This window comes from Coregonus clupeaformis, chromosome 12 (assembly GCF_020615455.1).
Source record: "Coregonus clupeaformis isolate EN_2021a chromosome 12, ASM2061545v1, whole genome shotgun sequence".
Lineage (NCBI taxonomy): Eukaryota > Metazoa > Chordata > Actinopteri > Salmoniformes > Salmonidae > Coregonus > Coregonus clupeaformis.
Window position 1 is genome coordinate 61767974 of NC_059203.1, and position 25385 is coordinate 61793358.

The 25385-nt window shown below is 43.7% G+C and overlaps 1 protein-coding gene across 1 annotated transcript in view; it reads right to left on the bottom strand.

The window, feature by feature from the left end:
• LOC121578331 (kinesin-like protein KIF21B) overlaps positions 1 to 25385 on the bottom strand; it is a 99938-nt gene that overhangs the window by 42765 nt on the left and 31788 nt on the right. The window contains exons 2-4 of the mRNA XM_041892642.2: positions 3899 to 4121; positions 3035 to 3217; positions 881 to 1030 (exon numbers count right to left, since the gene is read on the bottom strand). Coding sequence (XP_041748576.2) covers positions 881 to 1030; positions 3035 to 3217; positions 3899 to 4121 — 556 coding nt within the window. The remainder of the gene's footprint in view (positions 1 to 880; positions 1031 to 3034; positions 3218 to 3898; positions 4122 to 25385) is intronic.

Sequence of the window (25385 nt, forward strand, 5' to 3'; positions counted from 1 at the left end):
AATGGGAGTATCAATGAACATTGATTCTGGAAAATGTATGCTCAGTTTGTCGCACGCGGCTCTGCGGTACCATATACCGCTAACAGCATTTAAGCCAAAGGATGTTATACTAGCTGTCTAGTCTGTGTTTATAAATGTACAATAAGCATAAAACACAATTATATAAGGAATTGACAACTCGTTCTCATTCTGAGAAATAAGGTACACCACTTGATTTCACTTGATCTGAACAAAGTGGACAGGCTAGCATGCTGTTCAAACTTGAAGTTGGAGACAGACAGAAGGGTGTGTTCATAATAATTCAATGTTCTACCTGCTTAACTAGCAAATAGAAACTTGAAATAAAAAGATTAGCTGGCTACTCACTAGCACGTGGGCTTGTGCTTGAGAAATTGTTTGAGACCTGTGTTAATTTTCTATAATGCCTACTACAAGATTTTTGTCATTATTAGTGAATGTGCATTATGCATGGCTCTGGTTAAATTTGTAACAAAAAGGGCATTTTCATAGACAGACTTGAAAGCCAGATCAGTGATTATTGCAAAAAAGCAGGTCAAACTATTTTGATAAAAATAATTACATTATTAGTGGGTCTTATGGTTGTGGAAGGATTATATTTAGCCTAGGTATAATTTCACAAGCCCTGAATTCATTAGGTTATTGCTGACTGTTTGAAATGCAGTGTATTTCACCTTTAACTGTACAACAAAGCTTATTTCGAGAAAACATTTTTTTTAAATCAAGATATACAGTATATCGTGAATCGCCCATAAGTTTGTAAAAAATCGAGATATGATTTTTCGTCCATATCGCCCAGCCCTAGCACACACACACACACACACACAGTTAGTACCGTATATACACACACTAACACACACACCTCTTCCTCTGAGCTGACAAGTCGTGAGGTGACTCCGGTGGTGTAGATGGAGCCGCTACTGTCCTCATGGATCTTAATATTAGACTTCCTGCTCTTACAGTCTGGGTCTCTGGCTCCGTCAAACAGATCTAGGATCTCCTCATTGTACAGCTGGAATACACACACACACACACAGACATTAATACAAACACACACTAATACAAACACACACACACAGAGAGACAGTAGACAGTGAGCGATGAAAGGGCAAGAATCAAAGGTTGTAGCACGTAACCTCTGACCTTTAGGAAGCAATAAGGTTAAAGGTCACGAGAGGTCAGGAGTCACCTCCTCAGCACACAGGAGGGGGAGGGGAGAGAGGGAGGGAGAGAAAGAGAGATGAAGAGACAGAGAGAAAGTGAGAGAGAGATACAGACACAGACAGAAAAAGAGATAGAGAGAAGGAGAGAATGGGAGAGAGGTGTAGTTTGAGATAAGCAGAAAGTGAGCAGTAAGTGCAGCAGGTTATATTAGTCGTCTGTTACTGTAGTAGTCTGTAGTCCTCAGAGAGAAAACAGAGTAGAGGCCTGACTGACAGGCTGACAAATACACACTATTACCCCTCAATGATAACAACATTATCCCTCCCCACACACACACACTACTCGTACACAATACATTCAACAGGCCTACCAATAACAAGACAATGACCCCCCCCCCGGCACGCAATATACACAGTTGGCGCTTCAGACACACATAGAGCTAAGAGATACAAGCCTGTAGTGGGGCCCTAGCCCCTGAAGTGACTCTCAACGCTGTATGCAAGGGTTATTTTGTCTTCTCAGGAATGCTAAATGATCTGTGCTGTTCTCTCCACATCTCCCATTGTCACACCTCTGGGAAGCAGTAGGTGCTGTTCTCTCCACATCCCCCATTCTGTCACACCTCTGGGAAGCAGTAGGTGCTGTTCTCTCCACACACCCCATTCTGTCACACCTCTGGGAAGCAGTAGGTGCTGTTCTCTCCACATCCCCCATTCTGTCACACCTCTGGGAAGCAGTAGGTGCTGTTCTCTCCACACACCCCATTCTGTCACACCTCTGGGAAGCAGTAGGTGCTGTTCTCTCCACATCTCCCATTCTGTCACACCTCTGGGAAGCAGTAGGTGCTGTTGTCTTTACATCCCGTAGGTCTGATGATGCGAATGGAAGTTGACTTCTACAGTATCCTAGTGGTCAACAGCTCAGACTTTGAATCCAAACATGGTCAAATGGTTGTAAAAGGGCCTTAGCTTCATTGTGTCTTTCTCCCTTTTTTGTTCCTCTTCCTCTCTCCCTCTCTCCCTCTCTCCCACTCTCCTTCTCTCCCTCCCTCACCAGTATTGCCTTGTAACTTAAGCTTTATGCCTTGTATGTGAATCATTCATTTAAAATGATATTAATCCTATTTACCTTTCATAGACAATTCTCAGACCTTTCTTAATAGCCTATTCATGTAACTCAAGAACAGTCCTGCTTGCACATTGCTAAATCATCTTTATGGAGTTAGATGAACATTTTAATAGACTTTGTTCATATTAACACAGGTCGCATGTGAGGTACATATATAATATACATATATATCAAATATTACTTCACTAAAAGCCAGACACCTGAGTGTGTACCAGGCACCTCTTGCTACAGCCAGTTAAAGTCAATGACACATATAAGCTCATGTCTCCCAAACTTCTGTCTGTCTGTCCATATTCTCATTCTGGGTAACATCACAGCTAATGACAAACATCAGATCAGTCGTCAGAATCCTGTTTTTCATCACAATGTCACTTCCTGTAGCATCACCAGGGCTGAACCCTGCATCCCCTTCACATCTGGTTAAAGTTCATATTACTTCACACACACAAAATTCACACATGCACACAAACATGCACACACTCAATCAATCAAAGGCAAGAATGACAAACGACAATAGACAATGCGTCCCTGGAGGACAATATTTTATTCTAGAGAGCTTTTCATCCCGTCTGCCATTCTTCACAGTGAGCTGGATGGGTGGCCCAAGTGTGTGTGTGTGTGTGTGTGTCTGTGTGTGCATGATACAGTATCCCACTCTAGGGGCTACTTCTGCTACTGCGTGTGTTTGAGGGTGCCTGCATACTGTATGTGTGTGCGTCCTTACCTCTAGGAACTGTGCACTGACTTTAAACTCTGGAGGATGTGTGCCCTGCTGCTGGGCCTGGATCTTTCTCTCCTGGATGCCCAGGAACAGCTGATGAACAGCCCGCGGTATGATACCCTGGTCCTTCTCCTGCACGTTCACATCAAACCCTGTCCCCATGGTATGGGTCTTCCCCGAGCCCGTCTGAAACAGAGAGAGAGGCACACATATTATTTATAACACATACATTATTTATAACACACACACACACACACACACACACACACACACATCACAATTACATTTTGGTCACTTACAGTCAGTGCATTCAACTAAGTATAGTAAGTTACAGACCTTTCTTTGAAATAGCCGCTCTCAGCAGTGTGTGTGTGTGTGTAGTAAGATCTATCTCTCTTCAACATCAGATTTACAACTTTTCTTTTTACACTATCCTTACTTTAGCCTTGGATGTGGTGTGACTAAAGCCACATTCCTGCTTCATGTGTGTGAGCAGATATTAGCATACCGTAAATACCATTGTATATAGACAAACAAAATAAGGATAGTAATTCAAACTATACAGGAGCTTCTCATCTAAACCATATTGCACATAATGTTGCACACTTGATAAATGCAACAATTCACAAATGTGTGGATATTTTAAAAGCCTTTCGTTTTCAATTAGGCTAACAGAGCAAAATGATGTCTACTGGTATTAAGGTACCATCTCTCAAAGAAAGATTTGAATCTAGATCCGTCTCTTTACACTACAAAAGTATATTTCCTGGGACTAGTATGTGTCATCAAAGTAATGTAGTGTAAAGAGGCCAGTGTGTATTATGCACATCTGAGAGCGTGTGTCTGTGTGTGTCTCTCTCTCAGTACCTGTCCGTAGGCAAACACTGTAGCGTTGTATCCGTCGAAACAGCCCTCGATGAGTTTGTGGACGCAGGCAGCATAGATCTGCTGCTGGGCTGAGTCGATGTCGAACACAAAGTCGTATGTGAAGGCCTTGTCTTTACCCAGCAACACCTGGGGCTCCCCAGGCGTGACCAGCGTACACACGTGACAGCCCTCAATCTTCTCATTCGCCATCTGGGGACGGATCCTTCAAACACAGGAGAGAAGAGAGACACGAGGTCAACGAGGGGTTAAAACAGTGGTCATGATGGTCAATCTATGGTTAAAGGTTTAAAACGTTGTTCCATACCAATACAGGAGAGACACACTGTCAACTAGGGGTTAAAATAATGTCATTATACAAATACAGAAGAGGTATGGTCAATTCAAGTTTATAGCCACACCATCAGGGTAAAATGTTGGTACTTTGTCATATAAAACACATTTGGGAGCATTCCAACCAGCTACTGCTGAGGATGAGCCTAAAAAAAATTGATGAAGAACTTGAACTGAACTAGATAATGTGGAGTGCAGATTTAGCTAATCATTTTAATCTGGTAAAGGCAACAAATATTTTTAATCTGGTGAAATCCATGACCAAACGAAAACAGTAGTGCATCTCCCCAACTAACCTCCTAACCCCCCTCAGGAGGTAATCCCCCCCACCGCCCACACACACACAGAAACTCCCACCTACAGAGATAAGAACCCCTCTGAGACCACACCAGAATCTCTCTCCCATGTTCTTTCCATATGAGCAGCTGCACACACTCATCAATTCACACGTGCCCTCACACACACACAGTCTAGTACAACTAAACTTGTGGGGACGCACAATTCAGTCCCATTCAAAATCCTATTTTCCCTAACCTTAACCCTAACCTTAACCTGAAAAAACCTTAACACTAAAACTAACCCTAGCTCCTAACCCTAATACTAATTCTAACCTTAAACCTAATTCTAACACTAATTCTAACCTTAACCCTAAACCTAATTCTAACCCTTACACTAATTCTAACCTTAAACCTAAACCTAATTCTAACCCTAACACTAATTCTAACCTTAAACCTAATTCTAACCCTAACACTAATTCTAACCTTAACCCTAAACAACACACAAACAGAAAACAAAGACGCCACACAGACACAGTTATTTGATCACCCATACTATACTTTCATTTGAAACATGGTAATACAAAGAACCACGGCCACCATCCAAACACACACAGCCCTTCCCCGAGTGCTGACTGCAGCAGTTTGTTGAGCCTGAGGGCTAAGAAGACTGGCCTACAGACCTGCATTAGGGAGAGGGGAATGACTAAGTAGTTTCATTAACGAAAAGAAAGAAAATACACTACCTCCATCCCATTTACATACATTAGTAGGCCTAGTAGTAGAACTCTTCAGAAGACAAAGAGGAAGCTGCACAATCAGAGACTGAACATCACTAGCTCTTATGGCCATGCTGCCGTTGGACCCCATCATGCATCTTTGTACAGTATCTCATTCTAAAACAGTATCTGGTATAGTTTGAAACTGACTTACACAAAGTACTACATGGATGGAGATTGTTTGTTGTTACTAACTGGAGACGGTTGTGAAAGGGTGTGTCACGTCGTCATAATGTAATTGAAAACTCGGAGTGTTGATGGTACAGCTGCGGATGTGAAAGGACTGAGGGTCATTCATTCTACTCTCCTTGCTTTCTCTCTCTCCCTCTCTCTCTTTCTCGCTCAGGTTATTTCTCCAGTTATCTCTCTCCTTTCATCTCTGTCCCTCGCCTCTGTTTTTATCTGCCCTTGGAGACACCCATCTGATAATATTCAGAACATTCTGCTGTACTTACTGAGTGAGCACTCAAACACAATGGATTGGATTTGGTTGTAAATTATAATATTTGTAATTATCTTCTGAAAGTCAAAGCAGCAGTAGGTCAGAGAACACAACAGACAAGACACTGGAGAGTTGAGTCATTAGAACAGAACAGACACACCCCTATTCTCTCTCTATTCCATCTCTCTTTCTGTCTGTCTATTTCCCTCTCTTCCTTCTTCCCATGCCTTCAATTAGTCTCTCTCTCTCTCTCTCTCTCTCTCTCTCTCTCTCTCTCTCTCTCTCTCTCTCTCTCTCTCTCTCTCTCTCTCTCTGGGGCTTTATTGACATGGGGAAAATATGTTGACATTGGCAAAGCAAGTGAAATAAACAAAAATGAGAAGAAACAAATGTAACAACGTCAACAAAATTCTTTTAGAAATTAACAGTAAATATTGTACTCAAAAATATTTTAAAAAAAGGTCAAGACATTTCAAGTGTTGTATTATCAGCTATGTACAGTGTTTTAGCAATGTAAAAATAGCTGTAGTACCAATAGTAGGGGAAGATAAATAAACAGATAAATATTGGTGGTGTTTACAATGTTGTTTGTGTTCTACTGGTTGCTCTTTTCTCATGACAACGGGTCACAAATCTTGTTGACCCTGTCAGCGTTTTCCAGAGAAACATATTTTAACACTCCAGAGGGGCGCCTGGTTAGGTTGATTCACGTTAATTAATTTATTTTGGGAGACGCTTTCGGGAGATGGCGGATATTGAGTTTGAACCTCATGGCGGTGGAAATAAGGATGAATGGACTTTGGTCCAGAAGAATGGAAAAATAAGTAAAATTGGTGTGGAAAAGTGAAAGGAGAAAGCTTTGGGTAAAGTAAAATCTGTGAAGATCAGGAGAAGTGGGCTAGTTCTGATTTCTTGTGTTTCTCTGGTAAAAAAATGTGTTGGATGTCATTTGAGTTGATGGATATGGTGTATCATGCTTTGAGCTACGGTGCAGGGCACCTGTCAAGGGAGTTATATCTGGAATCTCGGAGGATGTTGACATTGCTCTATAAACAAAAATTCCAGGAGTGGTTGCTGCACGGAGGATGAATCATATGGTTAATGGCCGGAAGGAGAAGAGTTAGTCTGTTCTAGTGTTTTTTGATGTGGAGTCTCTCCCTACTCGAGTGCAGCTGGAATATGTGTAATATCCTGTTAAAGCTTTTGTAAACCGGCCTTTGTTCTTGCTGTGTTCTTGCTGTAAAAAGTTTGGACATGTAAGAAGTGTCTGCAGACGGGAGAAGCCGAGATGTGGGATGTGTGAGAAAGACCACTATTAAAGGAGATTTCACATATTTAGTAGAAGACAATGGCCAAGGAGCAAAATGTTGACATTTTCTGCATATTTCTGGGATTAAAAGATTTTACATCTGAAGAGCTTCATGGAGTACTGTCTCCTGCAGTCCCACCCTCTCAGGCCCCAGAACCTGAGCAGGGTATTTGAGTCTTTGAAGGACTGAAGGAGTGGGAATGTATATATGTTTGTAAAACATTTTTTATAGTGTATGGGGATTCATGTTCATTTACCCTTCCCTGTATGGAATGTACTTTTCTTTTGTAAATGTTTTACCCCTGTCCAGTTGGTGGTGACAATACACCTTTTGAGTGTAGTTCGCCATTAAACCCAAAGAAGAAGAAGAAGAAGAAGACGGTAACGAGCATTCCCCCTATCTGTGCATGTGCGGTGTTTGCAGCAGTGGAGGCTGGTGGTAGGAGCTTTAGGAAGACGGGCTCATTGTAAGGGCTGGAATGGAATAAATGGAATGTATCAAGCATATGGAAACCAGATGTTTGACTCCGTTCAATTAATTCCATTCCAGCCATTTCAAATGAGCATGTCCTCCTATAGCTCCTCCCACCAGCCTCCTCTGGCTTGCAGCTACCACTTTGTGTAGCCGTTAGTGATGATGCTAATGAAAAATCTTCTGGTAGATGGAAAGGCTTCCCCAAAAACCTTCTCAATGAAATGTTAACAAAGTAGCCTATCCTTACCTGGCAGAATTATATCATGATTATCATGCATCAATCTAGTGGGTATTTGTTTAGCAAACTCTACCATCACATGTACACTACAAAAACACCACTGAGCAACAGCCTCTTGCTAGGTGCGCATTGGAATTAAAGGGTAACCCCCCCAAAATAAAATAAAAAAACTCAAAAGTGGTCTCCTGATGTGGTTTAAGCATTGCTGTGGATTTAGAACATCCAATTTAATTGTTTTTCTATTAAAACGTACTTTTGAGAGCGGAAACCTAAAAAAAACAGGGGGAAAAGGAAACCTGGAAAAACTCAACGGAGAAAACGGAATTTGGGGAAGAACTAAACGTAAATTAGGCAAACAAATTTAACAGATTTTATAGGGCCCTATGTTTGTGAACAGAGCCCCAGAACCAGTTGTCTGAGGGGACTCTTCTCCAGGTTCATCTCTCTGTAGGTGTATATTTTTGCAGAATTCTGGATGCAAAGTCTCAATTGGGTTTTTGCCCCATTTTGGGAATTCTTGGTGGGTGAGTGGACCCCAGACCTCACAACCATAGAGGGCAATGGGTTCTATAACTGATTTAAGTATTTTTAGCCAGATCCTAATTGGGATGTCGAGTTTTACGTTCATTTTGATGGCACAGAAGGCCCTTCTTGCCTTCTCTCTTAGATTGTTCACAGCCTTGTAGAAGTTCAGCCAGGTCACCCGAGATACAAGTCAGTATTCGACGCCCATCCATGTCTGAGGACGTCAGGAGATAACATGCAAACTGGCCACTTGGGGGGCAACAGTGAGCGCTGTTACCTTCAAGTAGGATTCGGTTTTGCTAGGGTGGGAATGGCGGATGGGCATAAGCATCTGCCTCTGATTCCAAAGGTTGCAAGTTCAAATCCCTATCCCAAACCTTAACCCTTACTTACCTAAACTTAGCCCTAAACTTAAAAATTCAGAGATAATGCCTAAACGTTATCTTAAACACTTCGAAATTTGATATTTGACAACATGGAAGAACGTCTGAGACTGTGAGAGCTAAGTATAGAAGTTACCTGTGGTGTTGATGTTTAAACCGAGGTAGGTATAATTATTTGTGCGCTCTAGGGCAGTGTTTTCCAACCCTGGTCCTCGATTACCCCCAACAGTACACATGTTCATTGTAGCCCTGGACAAGCACACCTGATTAAACTTGTCAACTAATCATCAAGCCCTCAATGAGCTGAATGAGGTGTGCTTGTCCAGGGCTACAACAAAAATGTGTACTGTTGGGGGTACTGGAGGACCAGGGTCGGGAAACACTGCTCTAGGGCAATGGTGTCTAGCTCTCTCTCCTTCTCTGCCTTCCTTCTATGTTTCTCCTATAGACAGATGCAGAGTAGGATTCATATGAGGGTTGACCCGCAGTATATCACATGAAAATGGACCCTGAGTGAACACACACATTTAGTTTTTCTATCCTCGTGGGGACCTAAAATTAATTTCCATTCAAAGTCCTATTTTCCCTAACCTAAGCCTAACCCAAACCCTAACCTTAACCCTAACCTTAACCATAACCTAAGCCTAACCCTAATCCTAAACTTAACCACAAACCCCTTACCCTAATTGTAATCCTAACCCTAAACCTAACCCTAAGCTTAAAATAGCCTTTGTCCCCACGAGGGAGAATTTTCCTTGTTTTACTATTCTTGTGGGGACTTTGGGGGATTTTAGGTCCCCACAAGGATAGAAAAACCAACCCACGCTCACACACAAACACACACAGTCACTGATCCCCGGACAAGAAATGCCACATCCATAATAATCAACACTCAAGCACATCTTACCATGAGTGCTCAGGGGTCTAGTAAAACTGACACCCCTTATACAACAGACACAAACAGGGCTCAGCTGGACCCATGTCACAGTATCAGCTCACAGTGCTGCTCCAGTCAATAGGCCTGATCCATAACATTGATAACTACTGCAAATATCACACCCCTTACAGACACAGACTCACAAACACACAACCCTAACACCCCTAGGGATGCTCTGCAGCTAAAAATAACCTATGAAAAAAAATAAACACTGTATGAGGGGGGAGGAAGCAGAGAAAGATAAATACATCTCTGTCTATCCTATCTGAGTCATGATGTGGATGCCTGATATAGACAAACTAATCATTTTATCTCTTCCTCTAGTGAGTCTACATCCCTCCACAAGCCAACACCACCCTGGCACTCAACAAACTGTATGGGGCCATAAACAAACAAGAAACAGTGGTTCTGGTGGGTGGAGACTTTAACACAGAGAAACTTAAAACCGTCCTACCTCACTTCTACCAACACCTTTCATGCGCCACTAAGGATGCTAAAACTCTAGACCACTTTTATTCTACCCACAGAAAGGCCCTCCCTCGTCCTCCCTTCTGCAAATCTGACCATGATTCCATTCTTCTGCTTCCTGTTTACAAACAAAAGCTCAAAACAGATAGTACCAGTGATGTGCTCAATACGGAAGTGGTCATATGAAGCAGACGCGAGGCTACAAGACTGTTTTGCGAGCACAGACTGGGATATGTTCTGGAATTCATCTGATAGCATTGAGGAGTTTACCACAATAGTCACAGGCTTCATCAATAAGTGCATAGACGATGTCGTCCCCACAGTGACTATAACAACGTATCCAAACCAAAAATCATGGATTACAGGCAACATCCGCTCTGGGCTAAAGGCTAGAGCTACCGCTTACAAGGAACAGGATACGGACATGGACGAATACAAGAAAGCGCACTACGGGCCCTCGGATCCTCAAAAAGTTATACAGCTGCACCATCGAGAGCATCTTGACTGGCTTCATCACCGCTTGGTATGACAAATGCACCGCCCTTGCAAATGCAAATGCACCGCCCTATTTAGCCAGACTCCTAAATAGTCAGTTAATGGTCCCCGAACTACCTGCATTGACTCTTTATTGCACTGACCCTACGCACACTCACTAGACTATATATACAAACCATATACACACACTCACAAAACACACACACGCAGACCGGCACAACACAAACACACATTTAAACAAATTACATACACACACACTCTTACACTCATAATTTGCTGCTGCTGCTCTGTTCTTTATTTTACTCTAATTATCTATCCTGATGCCTAGTCACTTTACCCTGCCTTCATCTACATATCTACCTCGTACCGCTGCACATTGATCTGGTACTGGTACTCCCTGTACAGTTGAAGTCGGAAGTTTACATACACTTAGGTTGGAGTCATTAAAACTAGTTTTTCAACCACTCCACAAATTTCTTGTTAACAAACTATAGTTTTGGCAAGTCGGTTAGGAGATCTACTTTGTGCATGACACAAGTAATTTTTCCAATAATTGTTTACAGACAGATTATTTCACTTATAATTCACTGTATCACAATTCCAGTGGGTCAGAAGTTTACATACACTAAGTTGACTGTGCCTTTAAACAGCTTGGAAAATTCCAGAAAATGATGTCATGGCTTTAGAAGCTTCTGATAGGCTAATTGACATAATTTGAGTCAATTGGAGGTGTACCTGTGGATGAATTTCATGGCCTGCCTTCAAACTCAGTGCCTCTTTGCTTGACATCATGGGAAAATCAAAAGAAATCAGCCAAGACCTCAGAAAAAAACTGTAGACCTCCACAAGTCTGGTTCATCCTTGGGAGCAATTTCCAAACGCCTGAAGGTACCACGTTCATCTGTATAAACAATAGTACGCATGTATAAACACCATGGGACCACGCAGCCGTCATACCGCTCAGGAAGGAGACGCGATCTGTCTCCTAGAGATTAACGTACTTTGGTGCGAAAAGTGCAAATCAATCACAGAACAACAGCAAAGGACCTTGTGAAGATATTGGAGGAAACAGGTACAAAAGTATCTATATCCACAGTAAAACAAGTCCTATATCGACATAACCTGAAATGCCGTTCAGCAAGGAAGAAGCCACTGCTCCAAAACCGCCATAAAAAAGCCAGACTACAGTTTGCAACTGCACATGGGGACAAAGATCGTACTTTTTGGAGAAATGTCCACTGGTCTGATAAAACAAAAATAGAACTGTTCGGCCATAATGACCATTGTTATGTTTGGAGGAAAAAGAGGGATGCTTGCAAGCCGAAGAACACCATCCCAACCGTGAAGCACGGGTGTGGCAGCATCATGCTGTGGGGGTGCTTTGCTGCAGGAGGGACTGGTGCACTTCACAAAATAGATGGCATCATGAGGAAGGAAAATTATATGGATATATTGAAGCAACATCTCAAGACATCAGTCAGGAAGTTAAAGCTTGGTCGCAAATGGGTCTTCCAAATGGACAACGACCCCAAGCATACTTCCAAAGTTGTGGCAAAATGGCTTAAGGACAACAAAGTCAAGGTATTGGAGTGGCCATCACAAAGCCCTGACCTCAATCCTATAGAAAATGTGTGGGCAGAACTGAAAAAGCGTGTGCGAGCAAGGAGGCCTACAAACCTGACTCAGTTATACCAGCTCTGTCAGGAGGAACGGAACAAAATTCAGCCAACTTATTGTGGGAAGCTTGTGGAAGGTTACCCAAAACGTTTGACCCAAGTTAAATAATTTCAAGGCAATGCTACCAAATACTAATTGAGTGTATGTAAACTTCTGACCCACTGGGAATGTGATGAAAGAAATAAAAGCTGAAATAAATCATTATATCTACTATTATTACGACATTTCACATTCTTAAAATAGTGGTGATCCTAACACTTAAGACAGGGAATTTATACTAGGATTAAATGTCAGGAATTGTGAAAAACTGAGTTTAAACGTTTTTGGCTAAGGTGTATGTAAACTTCCGACTTCAACTGTATATAGCTCCATTCTTGTGTATTATTCATCTTGTGTTACTATTTTTTATTTTTAAACTCTGCATTGTTGGGACGGGCTCGTAAGCAAGCATTTCACGGTAAAGTCTACACCAGTTGTATTGTGACAAATACAATGTGATTTGATTTGATTTAAAAAGAAGAGTGTTTAAACAACCACAGAGCCTTAGCCCTCCCCAACAACACAGTAGGATGAAGACACACTTAGAAACTGATCCAAGGTCAGTTTAGTTTTTGGCGAGGGTTGCCTAAAGGCAACTTCTACCCCAAACACCCACCAGTCTGCATTCGTTATCCCAGTGATTTGTTAAACTAAAATCCCAGCAGACACATGCCGAGGGAGTTAGGAACTCATTTCAAACTAGCTGTGAGGGGATTCTCCTATCAGTATAATTATTGAAACGCACACATACATACACTCAGACACACACACACACGTGTGCGCACACACAAACACACACACACACACACACGCTATGATGGGATTCTCCTATCAGCGTTATCTAAAAACCCTAAAACCCTCTCTAATCCCCCAATCTAGAAGATGAATCATCATAAAGTAATGGGTTTAGGGCTGAGATGAGACTGAAACACATCTAAACTCATATAAACAGTTTGAGCCTTTGCATAAGGACTATGAGTGCAACTGTGTCAGAATGTTTAGTCAGTTACTCCTCTACTCCACTGCGTAGAAGGGAATATGAGGGCAACTGTGAACCATGTGTGCCTTCCTCTCGCCATTGTGGTTCAGAATGTTCTGTCAGTAGCACTTCTGATCCACTGTGTAGAAGGCAACTGTGAGCCATGTGTGTCCCTCCTCATTGTATAGTAATGTCAGCAGGGTGTGATAAGTAAAAATGGTGGTCATATATCACCTCTAGCTGTCCTGATCAGAGAGACAGTTTACTTAACGAGATGAGGAGGGTCAACCACATCCTCTATAGGACTGGGCAGGACAAGGTCAACACACACACAGACACACTGTGGCAAGCTGTTGTCATATTCACAAACAACAACATTTATTAATCAGGGTATTTACCATGAGTGTGTGTGCAATGTCCTGTGTGTCCTCTTCAAACAGCCAATGAATCCTAACTACATTGGGATAGAGACTGTCTGTCTGCAGTGATGGAACAGGACCAAGCCTAACACAATGACACAGTGTCGACCACTGGATCAAGTCAGAGTGCACAAGACACAACCAGTGAAGACTTCAGAGGACAAACCACTGACTGAAAGAAAGAGGGGAGAAAGAGTGAGAGAGAGTCAAACGAGGGCCAATGGTTTCCTTGGTTTTCTCTTCCGTTGTCAGAACTATAAACTGAGAGTCTCTTTAGAGTCTCAACAGTCAAAGGTCAGGAAGGTTTTGTTTCCCTAGCAACAGAACCCACTACTGATGCCCTACTACTGGACAGCCCTGGCCCAATATGCAAATGTCCCAGCCCAAGCACAGCCTATCATAACTCAGGTCTGACACACAAACCCAGACAGCTAGCCAATCACAGGGCAATCAAGCCCAGAGTGGTAGTAAAGTCAGCATTGTGCCAACAACCATGTGTGGGGAGTCTGTTTGCCAACAAGAGTGTGTGAGTGTGTGCCAACTTGGCCAACTCGTGTGTGTGTGTGTGTGTGTGTGTGTGTGTGTGTGTGTGTGTGTGTGTGTGCGTGCGTGCGTGCGTGCGTGCGTGCGTGCGTGCGTGCGTGCGTGCGTGCGTGCGTGCGTGAATGCTCACTTTATCCCTAGCCATCATAAAAGGAAGCTCATTCACTCTCAATAAGTAAAGAGAGAAGCTAGATTCAGTCCTCATTGAAAACCTTATTTCCATACTGTAAAACTGCTCCATAAAGTCTGATTTAAGTCTCAAATACGCCCACTTCTGTGAACCAGCGGAACGAGTAGAATGAAAAGAGAGAGAGAGATGGAGAGGGAAGACATGCCTGTGTTAGTCCTATACACTTCACCTGTGAACACCCCCCTTTCCCTCCCTCTCTATCTTTTCCGGAGGAGTCCTTGTTTTCTCTTACAGTCCATCATAGATTGTGAAAGGAAAACAACAGTGCTCTTTTCTCCCTTCACCTCCTCTTGCCACACTACTCCCTGTCCTCCTCATCTCTTCCTCCCTCCTTCTCCTCCTCCTCCCTCTCTCCTCCACTCTCGCCCTCCTCCTCCCTCCCTCCCTCCCTCCCTCCCTCCCTCCACTCTCGCTCTCTCCCTCCTCTCCCTCTCCCTCCTCCTCCTCCTCCCTCCCTCCTCCTCCTCCCTCCCTCCCTCCTCCTCCTCCCTCCTCCTCCCTCCTCCTCCTCCTCCTCCTCCTCCTCCTCCCTCCCTCCTCCACTCTCGCTCTCTCCCTCCGGGGCCAGTAAAAACAGATCAGTAGGTCAGAAGGGAGGGGTGGACAAAGGGAGGGGGGTGGAGAAAGGGAGAGGAAAGAAAATAGGACCATTTCCCCTTACAGTATGTGTGATAACAGAAGTAGACTGGACAATCTCTTTCACTCAATATCTGTCTGTGTACACTGGTACAATGCAGTCAGCCTTGGTGTTTTATCACCAGCCAACGCACTAGCTTCTATTGCCTACCTGTTAACACTGAACAATCAGTAAGTCAACTAGCATACTGTATCTTCAGTATATTATATGTCCCCTTCTCTTACTGCCCACACAATGACAGACAAACACCAAAGACACATATCGGTTTTCTTTTGTACACAGGTCCAATGGAAATTACTTCAATCGGGTGAGGAGAGGTGAATGGCAATGAAAGGACGATTCCCCACCTCTAGCCTGGCACGGTGTCTGTGTGTGCCGACATTACCTTTCACTAGGGCCACAAAGAGAGAGGGAGAGCCAGAGGAAGAGGGAGGAATGGAGAGCTAGAGAGAGATATGCCTCATCCACTCTTAAGGCGTCCGCATGCTTCCCAGACGAAAACAGTTCGGAAGAGTTTGTGCTGTTCGTGTACACACATTTTTTCCTGGAGGCAAGCCAAAGTTCGGAGCCGAAGTCTACGCCCCTTTCGTCTGTGATTGGTCAACAGTAGGGATTCGTCAATAGTCTTTGTTGTCATTCAACGAGAGATTTCTTATTTTTATGCTAATGTTTTCATTGAGAAACTGCACCAAACATCTTAGTTAGATGTAAAATTGCACGACTAAGATCTCCTCTGCAAAAACATCAAAATTAATGACAGATTTCTTGAGTTATTTTAGATTATTTCTGACTATTTTGAGGAAGTGTATACTGGCTAAGGCATCTCAAAATGAAGGTATTTTAAGGGAGTATGCCAGCATACACATTCGGTTCGCCGAACTGAAGCATGCTGCCACCTTTACCATCCTCTTTAACTATCCCCATCTTTCCCGCTCTCCTTCACTCTCTCGGTCTGTCTCTCTCTGTGTAGAGGCTTAGCTCCCCAAAGAGCTGAAAAACAGAGATGTAACAGTGTTGCTTCCGTCCCTCTCCTTGCCCCAACCTGGGCTCGAACCAGGGACCTTCTGAACACATCAACAAGTCACCCACAAAGCATCATTACCTATTGCTCCACAAAAGCCACAGCTACTTCATGGTCTCAGAGCGAGTGATGTCACTGATGAAACGTTGTGCGTGTGAGAGAGTGAGTGAAAGAGAGCGAGAGAGATGAGAGACGTGCATTTTCTTTGCATGAAGATAAAGAGAATTTGGATACTCTATCTGTGGACAACTCACTGCCTCTTCTCATCTCTCACTTAGAGGACCCCGCTACTGGAAGATCTCCTTTACACTACCACACACACTAAAACACACTCACACAAACTCACGCACAGCGCTGGCAGAGGCACAGAGGGAGGGAGTTAGAGTCACGTTCCAGGATAGTTAATATCCCCCCAGTGTCATCTTTCTCTCATTAATAAATACTCAGTAGACGGAGAGTTGTGATGCCTGTCATCCTACACATACCTCACTGACACATTAGCTCCATTCCTCCTGTCTTACACACACACACACACACACACACACACACACACACACACACACACACACACACACACACACACACACACACACACACACACACACACACACACACACACACACACACACCTGATAAATCCAGTGTGTGTTTGGGCATGGTGCCCGTTTGGGACAGTAAGTGTCAGTCTCACTGAGCCAGTAGTAAGTTCTGGCTCCATCTTAACTAGTGACAGAGGGGGAAAAAAATCGATACAGTTACATATCACAATATTATTTACATATAGAATTGTGAGAATTGCAAAACATATCGTATCGGCACCTAAGTATCGTGATAATATCGTATCGTGAGGCCCCCCTGACAATTCCCAGCCCTAATCTTAACCACATCAGACTCAGACCTAAAGCTCATTCAGACAGCCTGATGCCATCAATACATTATTAAAGAGTCAGGTAGGACCAGGAAGCCATCATTACATTGGTGCTACTGAGGAGATGAGACTTGATTACCTAGCCTGTGACATTGCATAGCAACCCACCTGACCCTCTCTGTGTCGCTCTGTCTTGCTCCCTCTCTCTCTCTTTGTCTCTCTCTCCCTCTCTTTCAAATCTGAGTCAGTAACTCTGTTTAGTAGTGATGGGGGGGAAAAAATCGATATTATTTTTGACGATGGTTGGCTGTACATGCACCAAAACTCCAGTATTTTTCCTTCATAGCTTATTTTCCATCTTATTTTTAAATAGGGAGCCAATTTGTTTTCATCTCTTTTATTTCCATGACTGATCTTAACTCGTTTTCTCATGCTCTCTCTTGTCCCTCTGCAGCAGACATATGGTGAGAAATATGTTTGGAACATCGAATCGCAATAAAAGCACAGTATCATATTGCAATACATATAGAATTGTGAAAATTGCATCGTGAGGTCATTGGCAATTCCCAGCCCTACTAGTTTAGTCATCATCATTGGGATAGAATCACATTAGGATTAGCCTGAACTGACACCAACAGAACACACACCAAGCAAACACACACAAGTCAGTGCATACGGGGGCGGCAGGTAGCTTAGTGGTTAAGAGCATTGTGCCAGTAACTAAAAGGTCACTGGTTCTAATCCCCGAGCCGACTAGGTGAAAAATCTGTCGATGTGCCCTTGAGCAAGGCACTTAACCCTAATTGCTCCTGTAAGTCGCTCTGGATAAGAGTGTCTGCTAAATGACAAAAAAAGAATGTGTGAAAATAAAAATTTTGGTCTCTTGGCACAAGGGTATGGGGTAAGTTAAGCCGCCTACAAATGTCATTACTGAATTAAATATTACCACTACCTTTTTAAAACCATGTCTATCTTTATTTCCCAAACACAATTCAACACAATTACAGTCACTTTTTTGTCTTTTAATCATTTTAAGCATATTTTAACACAGGCTTAATGCCTAACAAACACTTTGTGCTCTTTAAACACTTTTAACATAGGCCAGGTCCTGTTGTTACCTCATATCCCAGCGATAATGCCTTGGTTACAAGCATGTTATCACAGAACACAAAGAGAAGACATGATGATAAAAGCGAACATGGGATCCTCTGTCTGTGAAAACTGCTTTGTCACACTAGCTTCACCTGATATGATGGAGTACTTGATAGTCTACTTAGAAACCCTGTAGAGATGCACCTGATAAAAGTTCTTTGAACTCTCTCTCTCCTCTCTCTCTTTACCCTTCCCCCTCTCACTCTCAGGAGGGAAGAAGGAGAATAATAACTGAATTCATTAAGCCTCCATCAGATGTTTGGATGAAAAGGCCCGAGAGTTGACTTCTCCTGGTTAGTGGTTAGTGTATTATCATGGTGGGAGCTGAGGGCGTATCAGTAACAGTGTGAAGGATGAAACAGGAGAAACCTTCAGTAGATAGATAACAATGGAAGCAGTACAGAACACTGACTGGTTGACTACAGAGGTCATTGTAAGAGTTAACCACATTCACACCACATATGAACAGGAAGGGAAGATGGTTTCAGGTTTGGCAACAAAAAAAAGCTTTGCTCTTACCCTAATGTGTAGAAAAGTTATTGTTTTAATCACTGATCCCGCACTCTCTTCCTCCACACATTGGCACAGTTCCGTGTCATTGGCTACTCAATTGAACCGCCTGCTTAGCAACTCGGTTGGTCAGCGACTAAACTGCCATTTCCTCTCCGTATCGTGTATTTGATCAGTATTGATTTTCTGTGTTCAACACTGTCAGACAAATCCGGGTGTAGATGTTAGGCAAGTCATCACCCTGCCTTCTAATCGACATACCCTCAACCTCAATTTATCCATCTAATTCTTCAAACTGTCTATGGTAAACAGATGGACCGACAGACACAGACAGATGGTCATAGGGAGTCCCCATATCTCCCATGGAGAACGCTGGCTACCTGTATTCAACATAGCTCCAGAGAGGCTGGCTAGAGAGGCTGGCTAGAGAGGCTGGCTAGAGAGGCTGGCTAGAGAGGCTGGCTAGAGAGGCTGGCTAGAGAGGCTGGCTAGAGAGGCTGGCTAGAGAGGCTGGCTAGAGAGGCTGGCTAGAGAGGCTGGCTAGAGAGGCTGGCTAGAGAGGCTGGCTAGAACTGCAACAGACAGACGGGCACCCCAGCTAGCCATGGACAGGACCAACCCTTATTCATAGAAATACAATTGATAGAATGTTTATAGTGGTTCTATTAGAGCAGGTTAGAGGGACCACAGCTGGGAGGCGGAGAAGGTGGCGGAGGTCAGTACGGAGAGGGACGCAAGTGTAGGTAAAAGGGTCACAGGGGGACAGGTGCAAAGGGGACAGGGGTGCAATTGGGAGTGACAAGGGGAGGAGGTATGGGCACAGAATGTGTTTGGGGATGCAGGGGTACACATGGGGACAGGTGCAAGACTCATGTGGACATAGTAGAGTGGAGCATGGGGGAGATACAAACAGGGGTACACACGGGGACAGGAAATAGATAGAAAAGGGGTCAGTAGGTCTAAGGTAACAATGGGACAGTTGGGGTGGGGGGGGCAGGATAAGGTAAAATGGCTCAATTGGGGGGGTTTAAGGGGGACATTTTTTAAACAGGGGAGTAGAACAGAAGAGGGGAGGGGAGAGTAAGACACAGAGGGGACATTCGGGACCATCTGGTACGGAGGAGCACCCTGGAGGGGTGTCCTGCTGTCTCGTCTGCCACAATGGCACACTGCTGCCCCATCTGCCCACTGCACCGCGGACCTGCCAATGCCATTACTGGGCCAATAGCCCCAGCCCATTCCTGTTATAGATAGAGAATATGCAGGGTGATAAGACTGGGCTGTGGCTGTGCTGGGCTGGGCTGGAGAGGTTTGCACTGCTATCAGAGCCTTTTGCTATGGAGTCCCCTTCTTAGGGGTTAGGTTGTCTAGGACTTTCTGTCAATATCCATAATATCCGAACTGCTTTATAGCGGTACATTCTGTGTTGTTCTACTATACTCCACCCATGGCTTTGATTAAATGGAAGTTGATTCACACACACACACACACACACACACACACACACACACACACACACACCAGTCACTCTGGTAGATTACAGTGCCATGTATCTACAGTGCCATGTATCTATCAAAGACTGACTTATGAACCCCACCCTAGAACAGATACACTACACACACACACACTCTGTCTCTACACACATGCACACACACACACACACACACACACACACACACACACACAGTGCCACTCTCGTATCCACCAAACCTATCTGGCTCTATGGACTGCAGTGAAAGCCGTGTAGTTTCTCAGAGACCACAGCCACAGTCATACCCTGAGGCCTACTACATCTTAGCGATTAGCACTGCTCATGCGTTTCACTGTCCCTGTTAGCCGTTAGCACGCCAATCTCACTCTACATACAATACAGTGATTAGTCTGCATCCACCTACACTGTAATCACATAGAAGACATCATGTGACCTCCCTTAGGAATGCATGGATACACAGGCATGGAATGGGATGGAGATGGGGCAGTGAGGGTTTGTCACTCTAAAGGTCAATAAGACATGAAAATCAAAGAGAATAGTGCCAGAAACAAGAGTGAATCCAGAGTTCAGAATCAGGCTAAGCCCTCTGGGATAGTGGAGGTCTCTCTCACAGGTCTATGGTGACAGACAGGTAGGGATGGGTGAGGACAGGTGGAAATGCGGCTGGGGAGAGTTTCTCACATACAGTATAGACTGAACAGAAAACATGTAAGGAGGATAGGAGGGAAAGGTGTGTCTGGTTCTCGCTCTCTCACTCTCTGTCTCGCTCTCAATCTCTCTACGGGACTGAAAGAGAAAAGATGGAATCACAAAAGGAGGACATCATCGATTTACTCCCTCTGTCTCTCTATTTGCATTATCTCTGCTCTCTTCCCCCCTCTCTTCCTTCCCCATCTAAGCTCTCTTCGGCTCTCTCTAAGTACATACACAAACCACTGATCTGTAAATTAGCCAGCTTGACTGTCTGCTAACAGCACTGGTTAGGTAGACAGATGTCGAAGTCAGCACATCATATAGAAACCAGTGAAGCTGTGTATACAGCTTTCTCCCTCTTCACTCTAACCCTATTAAACCAAGTAGCATCCCATCATCCACGGAAGAGGATTTTATTCACATCATTGAGAGAGGAGAGAGCTCTATGCCAGAGTGTGGTAACAAGCCATTGTTCTATTGTAATGGATTCTAGAACTGCTAGTTCTATTCTATTGTAGACTGCTGGTTTTTCTCTTTTGTCTCTAGCACTGATTTGAGCCATTAAATGGTCACTGACTTGATGGTACACCTGGGCCCATATTCATGAAGCATCTCATGTAGGAGTGCTAACCTAGGATATATTTTTTGGTGGTCATAATGAATAAGATGACATGGACAGGGGGGACCTGATCCTAGATCAGCACTCCTACTGTGAGACTGTTTATGATTATTGGCCCTGGTTTCCCAGGTGTAAATTCAACACTGGTTTGAAAGAAAGAAAGAACAGACAGACACTCAAGCCCCTGAGGAGCGGAGGAGTAGCCCAACTCTGATCTACTGGTCTAAGAGCCACAAAGCCACATCATTCCCCATCAGCAGATTCAGCCAGGATTCTGGGTCAATCCTTACAAACACACACACACAAACATGCACGTCCACCCCCCTAGTCTCATCGGTCTATTACTCCTATAGGGGGAAGTGGGGAAGGGAGAGGGGGAGGAAAAGCAGTGGAGGGAGGGAGAGCATTAAATGAGCAATCCTTTCACACAGTAGACAGACAGGAAGACTGAGTCCGATTCTATGGCTGCGTCTCAAATGACACCATATTCCCTGTGTAGTGCACTACAATTCAGGTGCGCCAAGCTCTTAGAGACTTACCCAGAAAGACTCACAGTTGTAATCACTGCCAAATGTGATTCTAACAGGTATTGACTCAGGGGTGTGAATACTTACCGTAAAACTTCAATTAATAGCCCAGGCGTTTATTTGCTTAAATCACTGAACACAACAGGCGCTTATTAGAGACAGGCTTCTATTTGATCCAGGCGTCTATTTCCTTAACGCACACATCATTTGCATAGTTAATTGTTTAATTCCAGCCTTCACTTCCAGCATTTTAATCAATTTCTTTATTTCCTGCACTAATGTGTTATCATTTACACACTGTGTCACATTTATTTTGGCTTGTATGCCTCTATTTAAAATAACATAAATAAAAACATTTCCTTGACAGAATAATTATTCTCCTCTTTGACTGGGTATTTGTGTCAGTTCTTACTTTCGCCACTAGAGGGCGATCTGGGGGGGGTTGTACTTTCGCCACTAGAGGGGGTCTGTACTCCCGAAGTTGTTGACTGTTTTTGTGCTTGCCAGTTAGCTAGCAGTTCTCAGCTGTTAGCAGACAATGGCTTGCAGTTTCTTACTGGCGATAAAAACTGATGATTGCAATAATTTTTTCCAGTCATTACTGAATTATCTAATGTAACAAATCAAACATTAACCTTGTAAACAATTCATGGTAATTCATGGTTACCTCAAACAATTCATTTATACCCAGCATGTATTTGAAACAGCCGTTTATTTGCTGAAATGTGTGCCGTTGCACGGGTATTAAAAGGGGACATGAGGCTATTTGAGACTCAGCATTTAATTGAAGTTTTACAATATCTAAATGAGATATTTCTGTGTGTGTATATAATGATCAGTGAATGTGAAAAACAGTTATGTACAGTTAAGTACAGTTAAGAAAGTATTCAGACCCCTTTAATTTGTCCACTTGTTACATTACAGCCTTATTCTAAAATGGATTCAATTGTTTTTTCCCCCTCATCAATCTACACACAATACCACATAATAACAAAAGAAAAACTGTTTTTTAGACATTTTAGCAAATGTCTATATATTTTTTTTAAATTAAATGTCACATTTACATAAGTATTCAGACCCTTTACTCAGTACTTTGTTGAAGCACCTTTGGCAGTGATTTCAGCCTCGATGGGGAGCGTCGCTGCACAGCTATTTTCAGGTCTCTCCAGAGATGTTCAATCGGGTTCAAGTCCGGGCTCTGGCTGGGACACTCAAGGACATGCTTGTCCCGAAGCCACTCCTGAATTGTCTTGGCTGTGTGCTTAGGGTCGTTGTCCTGTTGGAAGGTGAACCGTGAGATTCTGAGTGCTCTGGAGCAGGTTTTCATCAAGGATCTTTGCTCTGTTCAATCTTTCCCTCGATCCTGACTAGTCTCCCAGTCCCTGCTTTTGAAAAACATCCCCACAGCATGATGATACCGCCACCATGCTTCACCTTAGGGATGGTGCCAGGTTTCCTCCAGACGTGACGCTTAGCATTCAGGCCAAAGAGTTCAATCTTGGTTTCATCAGACCAGAGAATCTTGTTTCTCATGGTCTGAGACCTTTAGGTGCCTTTTGGCAAACTCCAAGCTGTCTGTCATGTTCCTTTTACTGAGGAGTGGCTTCCGTCTGGCCACACTACCATGAAGGCCTGATTGGTGGAGTGCTGCAGAGATGGTTGTCCTTCTGGAAGGTTCTCCCATATCCACAGAGGAACTCTAGAGCTCTGTCAGAGTGACCATCGGGCTCTTGGTCACCTCCCTGATCAAGGCCCTTCTCCCCCGATTGCTCAGTTTGGCCGGGCGGCCAGCTCTAGGAAGTGTCTAGGCGGTTGCAAACTTCTTCCATTTAATAATGATGGAGGCTACTGTGTTCTTGGGGACCTTCAATGCTGCAGAAATGTTTTGGTACCCTTCCCCAGATCTGTGCCTAGACACAATCCTGTCTCGGCGCTCCACTGACAATTCCTTCGACCTCATGGCTTGGTTGTTGCTCTGACATGCAATGTCCACTGTGGGACCTTATATAGACAGGTGTGTGCCTATCCAAATTATGTGCCTATCCAAATTATGTGCCTATCCAAATTATGTACTGGCGACAATTCGTCAGGTGAGGTTGTGTCTCTCTTTGGCGGGAGGTTAGCTTGGCTTATATGGCGTCGAGTAAAGCTTAAACCATGTATTTAGATTGTAGTTAGGTATTGTAGGTAGTTTATCTAGGTAGTTATCATAGGTTATTGTAGGTAATTATTGTAGGTAAGTATTGTATTCGGCTGAGCCCGGTGAAGCACGAGGCTAGCTAACCCACTACCTGGACTAGCTAGCGAGTAGCTACTGGTAACTATTAGCAACTGTGGATAGTTGTTTCCAATGTTATTTCACGCTTAAGAGTACCTGTAATTATGCCAGCTAGCGTTAACGTTAGGTAGGTAGTAGCTACTGTACTCGAAATGTAGCTAGCTTGTTGCTACCTGGATAGCTAACTAAACAATAGCTGGAACGACCTAGCGAACAGACGCGAACTGGCTGAATCGATTCAGTGGCTAGCTTTGCACTTAACTGGCTAACAGTAGCTACTAAGGGTAAATTATAACCTACATTTGTGTTTTGCTTTTACATACTGGTAACCAGAGTCGTTCAAGGGAATTCGGGACATGGGTGACTAGTTAACGTTAGCTTGGCTGTCTCTGTGTGTTCGTGCCATGGGAGGAGGGGTTTTTCGTTGGCAGAGAGCAATGGCTATCTAGTATGCTAACTATTCTAGCTAACTAACTGGCTGAATAAGTTGACGACGGACTCACTCAAACTGTCAAAACTAACCCAAAACTTTACACAACGTTAGACATGGACACGAATGATCTGCTTGGCGTGTTAACACACTGGTGGTTTGTTGTAACCGAGTATTGGTGCTAAACCGTGTTATTGGAGGCTGGCATGCTAGTTGGCTATGGCGTCATAGGATTCGGTGCCCTGGACGGTTTTCACGGAAGAATACTGTACCAAGTTAGCTAGCTGAATAAACTAAGTTAGTCTATTCCTAGAAAACATTGAACCGCTGTAGTTTACAACAATTATAATTTCTAAAGTGGAAGTTGGGAGAGTTATATTTGTGTGTTTCAGTGAAACGTAAGTGAGGGAGGCCCCGCTGTCTCGCTTTCCCAAATGTTTAGTTCATTTAATTCGCATACCCCGAGAGCATCTGGTCAGTGGGATGGTGGCACAGGAATCCTTATCTCTCCCAAGTGGACATTCTCTCTTTCTCCCCTGACCCATCTGTTTATCTCCTCATTTGAATTCCATGCTGTCACAGTCACTAGCCCATTCAAGCTTAACATCCTTGTCATTTATCGCCCTCCAGGTTCCCTTGGAGAGTTCATCAATGAGCTTGACAAGTTCCTTTCCTGAGGATGGCTCACCCCTCACAGTTCTGGGTGACTTTAACCTCCCTATGTCTGCCTTTGACT